The following is a 7,064-nucleotide window of genomic DNA, read 5'->3' on the forward strand; positions in this document are numbered from 1 at the left end:
AGATGGTAAGTGCTACACCTGCCCTGGAAGGGCAGCCTGCTTACAATATAAGGGAATCAAAAAGCTGCCTGTTCCCTTTTTTTTGCTCTTGCTGCTTTTGCTGTCTTTTGCTACCTTAAAGTATTACCCCTCTACCATGCCACCTTTCCTTGGAGTCAGCTGATTATAGATTGAAACATCCACAAACTCTGAGCTAAACAAACCTTTCCTTCCTTAATTTTGAGTGTTGGGTATTCTGTCTCAACAATGAGAGAAAAGTAACCAAGATAGAATTTGGTACTAGCGAAGTGGAGTCATTTCTGTGACTGTACCTCACCTCTCAGTTCAAGAGCCTTTGAGAATAGCTTGCGGGAAGAGTTTGGAAAAGTTCAGAGATGTCACCTAAAAGAGTAGTTTTGGAATGCCTTAGGCTTTTTGTATGGGGGATTCTGGTCAGAGCTCAGATCTAAAGGCTCATGGAAATCCTGCTAGTAAAGACCAAGCTCAAGTTTCTGCTGGGAAGGACTGTATTGGTTATTCGACTCCTGACAATGTGTGTTATGGCTTGGCAAAAAGTTTAGTCTGTATTTTGCTGGTATCCAGAGACTTTACCTGAGTCTGAGATTAAAGGTAGTGGACTAATTAATCTTGCAGAAGAAATTTCAAGGCAATCAAATGTTGAGAATGTGGTACCGCAACTGTTGTAGGCTTTTAGCCATATTTATGTTGCAAATCAAGAGCAAAGAGCCCAACAGGATGATTTAAAACATTGTGAGTCCAGCCAGAAAGGAAGCGCCAATAAAGCGGTGGATTGCAAGATAGAGCTGAGGAAATCTTGATTGCTGAGAAGAAACAGCACAGAAAAGATGGTCTGAAGACATGAAAAAAAGCAATAAATCTCCACCCTTTGCAGCCTCAAAACTGCAAAAGTGAAAGACTTTGCTTTGAGGAGAAGGTCGTGGAGCACCATGTTCCAGAATGACAACAGTGTAGAAAATTTGTTCCTCAGAATTGGAGTCAGAGTGCCCAGTGATCCAGGCACTTGATCCCTACAGCCAAGAGAGAAGAAAGCCTGGTTACTGCTCCTGCTGGCAGCAGACCTTGGCATCATCCACATGGTACTGGTTTTAGGTATATAAAGAAGCAGGAGTTTTAGGAGGGGGCTGGGGATTTAGCTCAGAGACACAAACACCTGCCTGGCATGCACCAGGTTGTGAGTTCAATCCCTGGTATGGAAAAAAATTCTGGGAGGCCAGGCAGTGTGTGAAGTTGTAAGTGTGTGCAGTGGAGACTCCAGACATTTGGAAAAGCCAAGAACATGGATCATCTAAGCTGCAAGGAGGTAGCAAAGCAGGCCTAAAGAGAGAAGCTATGAGAGCTACAACTACCAGAAGTGCATTGGGGTAGAGCCATGCAAGGCCTTTTGGAGCTCACAATGTGCCACAGATTACTTCAGATGCTGGACATGGAACTACAGGAATTAATGTTTGGCCTGCTGGATTTTGGACTTGCTTTAGTCCCAATCCTTTGTATCCCCATTTGTAACTTTTGGAATGAAAATGTTTATCTTGTTCCATTGAATGTTAGAGTATTTAACTTTGTTTTCATTTATACAGTGGCTTGCAGCTAAGAGTTTGCCTTAAATCTCAAAGGAGACTTGGAACTTGGGCTTTTCAGCAATATTAAAACTATTAGGTCTTTGGCAACTCTTGCAAGTGCACTAAATGCTTTTTGCATAAAGGGATGTGTATTAATCTTTGAGGGGCCAGGGGCAGAATATTAATGTAATATAATGTTGACAGATTTAATACTGGTTGTTAAGGATTGTTAAACCTTAGCTGGGATTTAGCTTCCTCGTGCAAGCACCTTGCTGACAAGCACAAAGTCATTAATTCAATCCCTAGTACCAAAAAAAAAAAAAAAAAAAACAAAAGGATTGTTAAACTTGTGTTATAATGTTCAAGTTGTAAAATGATAATAAGCATGTCTTTCTCTCTAGATCCTGATTAACTGTAATGGTTGATACATTCTGTCAACTTGAATAGTTTAGAAGTTTAACTACGGGACTCAGCAGGGAGCTAAGGTCTTTGCTTTGTAAATATCCTCAGTCTGTGCCAGATGGTGTGAGTGCTACACTCACCTCAGGGCATAGCCTACTTAAAATATAAGGGAGGAGAAGCTTGCTCCCTGCATTTTGTTTTTACTGCTTTTACTGTCTTCCCCCACCTTGAAGTGTTATTCCTGTGCCATGCATCCTGCTTAGAAGCCAGCTCATTACAGACTGAAACTTCCACAAACCGTGAGCTAAATAAACCTCTCCTTCCTGTAGCTGTGGGTTTGGCTCAGCAGTAGAAGTGCCTGCCTGGCAAGCACCAGGTCATGAGTTCAATCTCTGGTACCAAAAATAAAACCTTCTCCTTCCTTAATTTTGGGTGTTGGGTATTTTGTCCTAGCAACCAGAGAAAAGTATCCAAGACAGAAGTTTAAAGATCCTTAAAAAAAAAATCCTCGAGTAACCCTTAAAAGGCAAGAACACAAGAGCAAATAGAAATAGGAGCCAGAGTAAAACAAGACAGACAGGGAAAGCAAGAGGATCCAACAGGCAGACACTGGTACTAGCCAAGGACAGCCAAATCCAGGCCCTTTGGAATCCACTAGTGGGGACCACCCAGCTCTCAGCAGCTAGGCCTACAGTAGTGCCTCAGGAAAACATCACAGCTGCCCTGCTCTGCACCAAGGTCATGGAGACTCCTCTTGCCCACCATGACCCTATCTGCACATGCTCTGTGGGTGCAAATTCCACAAGTGGCTTCTGAATTTCTCAATTCTTGGATCTTTATTCTGGCATCTGGAACCAAGGAGCTGTGACCCCTCAGTGAGATCACTCTCACCCTGCCTCCAAGGTTGACTAGTGCCCCCACCCCATCAGCTAGAAAACCTAGAAGACATCCCCAACCCAAGGTGGAGACAAGAGAAGACAGATAGATGAATTGTAAAGCAGGTACAAAATGAGTAATAAGGACCCATCTCTGAAAACAGTTCCACAGATGCCTACAAATAAACCAACAACACACACACACACACACACACACACACACACACCAGCTATTCTCTTTACCTTTAATGCATACTCTCTGCCACTTCCCAGATCTTGAGCTTCATACACAAAAGCAAATCCTCCTGAAAATAAAATTCTGTATCAGTTCAATACTATGATTTAAATTTAGAAATGCCTTTACTAAATAAAACAGACCTAGCCTTGTGGCTGTAGACAAGAATTTGTTTCCCATGAAGAACTGTAACTCAGTTTACCCACCACTGCCACTGATATGATAGGAAAGCAAGCCTCAGGTCAATCAGTAAAAAGGGGCAAGGTAGGGGAAATCAGCAAAACCAAAAGCCAATACTCTGAAAACAGTAGCTCTTCTGAGATTTTTATCAGATGGTTTTAAGATTTAACTCACCAAACATTTTTCTTGAGACAGAATCTCACTATATAGTCTAGGATAGCCATCAATTCATGATCCTCCTTCCCCAGCCTCCCAAACTCTGGGATCATAGGCATAAACCACCATGCCCAGCCTTTGCTAAACTTTTTGTAGTATTCTCCCAGTAGAGAATAACATTGTGAAATTTTAAACTGTCACCAAATTTGGAGTAGAGAGTATCTATAAAGGATAAAAGGAGCATCCTACCTAGCAGTGAAACTGAATCCTCCCTCAAAAACCAGGGGAAAGGGGCTGGGGATTAGGTTAGTGGCATAAGTGCCTGCCTTGCAAGTGCACCATCATGAGTTCGATCCCCAGTACCAAAAAAAAAAAAAAACCAGGGGCAAGGAAGGGCTATGTCCTTGTCACTTGGTATCATACTTCAGTGCAATTAGAAGAAAATAAATGAGAGGCATTCAGATCACAAGAAGAAACAAAAACATTCTTACTTTCAGGTAACATAATCTCCTGCATGGAAAATTTGGTGAAATCTCCAAAGAACAGCTACTATAACTAATAAGTGAATTTAGGAAGGTTGTAGGGCATAAAAGCAAGATACAAAAATCAACTTTATTTCTATACCATCAGGTATAGATTTCTTAAACGTAAGCACAGAAACACCATCTAAAAAAAAGATAAAAGAACTATATAAAAAAAGATCTGCTGTTTTGAATACACTAATCAGAGAATAAGAAGATCCACTAATTAGGTTTGCAAATCACGTATCTGAAAAAGGACTTCTACCCAGGAAACATAAATCCAAAAATGCAATAATATCAAACCTTTTAATGAGCAAAAAGCACAGACACATCAACAAGGATACACTAGGGGTAGTCAAGCACATAGAAAGGTATTTCATCATTACCATTAGAGAAATGGAAATTTTTTTGAGAAATGCAAATTTAAAGTACAACATATGCCTGACAAGTGTGAGTTCAATCCCCAGTACAAACAAACAAACAAAAAACCTACAGTTAGAATATAAGATACTCTAAACACCTATCAGAATGTCTAGAATTTTATACTCATCAGATCAAGTGTTGTTAGAGGTAGAGCAACTGAAACCTACATACACGCCTTATAGAAATGTCAACAGATACAACCACTCTGGAAAATGTTGACAATTTCTTAAAAAGCTAAACATATATTGATCATATAGTGACGGCTGGCTATGGATATAAATATACAAGTGTAAAACCATAAAACTGTAGGATAAACATGGAGGAAATTTTTCAAGATCAGGACTCTTAGGCATGCTTGGAAAGTAGTATGTGCTACAACATCAGTGCACTGCGACTACCTAATAATTTGCTTTTCAAATCAATCTGAATGCACGCTTGTTGGCACGCAAGACAGGCAATCCTGGCCCCAAAGAGAGCCTCTCCCACTTCTCTGGGTCATGACTTCCTGAAAACTCTGTTTGTCAGTCAGTACTAAATCCTCCCTCCCTTCTCTTTCCTGAACAAGGAAGTGGCAGTAAACGGTAGTGGCAGTAAACATATTTGCCTCAGGTGTACAGAAGCTTGTTTAAATGTTTCCGTAAAATACTACAGATTTCTTACCCTGTCTCAGTTCAAAAGGAGGCTTCAAACCACTAAGTCAAAGGAGGAAGTCTGGCTCATAATTGCCCTGGTTATTCTTTCTCTCCTGGCTCACCTAGAGAGCAAAGGGAAACAAGTGCTCTGCACTGCCACAGCTCACTTCCTTGTTCGGCATCCGGTTGCTGCCTGACCTGCATAAGCTTCCTACTTTACAGAACCCTCCCGCTTTCTGGCCAAACCTCACTAAATCACGCCCAAAAATCTGCTTCCAAAGTAGAGAAATGTTAGACAATGCTACAGCCAGAATGTCCCTTCAGGTCTTCTACAATAAGGGCATCACAATGTTGTGCCAGATCCTCTAGCCCCAAGAGCTAGCAGTACTGAGCAGGGCCTCACTCTTTCTCCCCACACCAAGGCTGCAGAACACAAGTATTTTTCACCCAGGAACTTTACAGGCGTTGAGACCTGACATAGTCCTGGGAATCGTTGAACAAAGGCAAGGAAAACCTAAAGATGGTAACTCCATGCACACCAGTAATCAATCTGTGTGGGGAAGGACATTCAGGAAGCATGAACAAATCTGACAAAAGACACCTCAGGACACCAAACTGACAGCCTCTATCCTGCAAGCCCTTTCATAGATTACAGCCAGGAGCTGTAAGAAGAGAAACTGGGACTCGGGGACCCAGACTGTCCACCCTCTACCCTCACTTAGGACAGCAGGATTTCCACTGCCTCAGCACCATGTGCAGCCACTGATTGAAGAGCACCCCAGAAATCAGGAGAGCCAATCCCAACATCCAAATGACCAGTAAAACCCGCAGGTGCACATCCCTGGATGTGATGCAAAGGGCCATGCTTTTGCCCTTCTCTAGAGCTCTGCTTACCTCTTGATGCCTTTTGAGCCTGTTATCTGGGCCTCCCGCCTACTGTCACTGCCTCTACTTCAGACAGTGGAGGTGCCTGCAGACCCAGGTCTCCTGACAGGACCATGACTCTTTAGACTGACTCGGGCCCTATGTCCCTCCAACTGTGTGCCCAGCGTTGGACAGACCCAGCCCGCACTCAGCAGTCACCCTCAGAGGTCTTGACTCATATTCTCCCCGTAATCCCCAGGCCCTGACCTGACCCACACCATAAGCAATGGTGACACATCATGCCCTAACCTAACCCATGCCCTGGCTGTGGAAATCTTTCCTACTCTGATCTTACCCTGATCCCATCATGGAGACCCTTCCCAGCCCTGACCTGATTCCTTCCCTAGCATTGGTGACCCTTCTCACCCTCACCTGACACCTGCTGACGTGGTGACCTTCCTGACCCTAACCCACACTGACAGTAATGATCCTCCCAGCCCTGACCTGACCCACACTCACAGTGAAGACCCTCCCAGTCTTGACCTGACCCCCGCTCAAAGTGATGACCCTCCCAGCCCTGATCTATGTCAGCTCTGCTGACAATGACCTAACCCTCGCTGAGCCCTGCCGACAGCGGTGAACCCAATCCCGATCTAACTCCCGCTGACAGTGACCTGACACCCCCCATACACATACAGTGATGACCTCCTGACCCGATCTAACCTCCGCTGACACTGGCGAGCCGGGCTAACCCTGCCCCTCGCGGCCTGACGACGCCCCCGCGCGGCGCGGGCCTCACCCTCTGCCAAGACTCGCCGCACCCGCAGGCGCAGCTCGCCCAGCTCCACAGTCTGGCCCACGAAGTCGCTCTGGTCGCGGCCGGTAGCTCCGCTCAGGGAGCCAGGACCCGCCAGGAAGTCGAGCGCAGATTGTAGCAGTGACATGGCGATGGCCGCTCGGAGGCAGTGGGGGCCAGACTCGGGTCGGCGCCAGGGCCAGAGTTGCGGGTCCGACTCCGCTCCGCCCGATCAGCGGCAGCCGGCGAACAGCCCCGCCATCTTCCGTCCGCGCCGTGATGTAGAAGCGCGAGCACGTTGCGGCGCTGCGCCTCGGCCCCGCCCCTTTCGCGGCGATCCGGAAATACGCCGCTTGTTTCCTCAGCGCGAGCAGGCTCCTTACTTCCCGTCTGCTGCTGGCGG

At 45.3% G+C, this 7,064-nt stretch overlaps 1 protein-coding gene across 10 annotated transcripts in view; it reads right to left on the bottom strand.

Moving 5' to 3' along the window:
* The window catches only part of Gak (cyclin G associated kinase), a 43,911-nt gene extending 36,960 nt beyond the window's left edge, over positions 1-6,951 (bottom strand). For 5 of the 10 annotated variants that reach the window (XM_063230052.1, XM_013147353.3, XM_003465049.5 and 2 more), the window contains exons 1-2: positions 6,665-6,950; positions 3,098-3,159 (exon numbers count right to left, since the gene is read on the bottom strand). In XM_063230052.1, the coding sequence (XP_063086122.1) occupies positions 3,098-3,159; positions 6,665-6,809 (207 nt within the window). In that variant the 5' untranslated portion in view covers positions 6,810-6,950. Of the gene's footprint in view, positions 1-3,097; positions 3,160-6,664 lie in introns of all 10 variants that reach the window. The other 5 variants (XM_063230048.1, XM_063230053.1, XM_063230049.1 and 2 more) reach the window with 2 other exon arrangements.
* Positions 6,952-7,064: the final 113 nt, after the last annotated feature.

Source organism: Cavia porcellus, unplaced genomic scaffold (assembly GCF_034190915.1).
Source record: "Cavia porcellus strain 051 isolate PalLab524CR breed Dunkin Hartley unplaced genomic scaffold, mCavPor4.1 scaffold_18, whole genome shotgun sequence".
NCBI classification, from domain to species: Eukaryota; Metazoa; Chordata; class Mammalia; order Rodentia; family Caviidae; genus Cavia; species Cavia porcellus.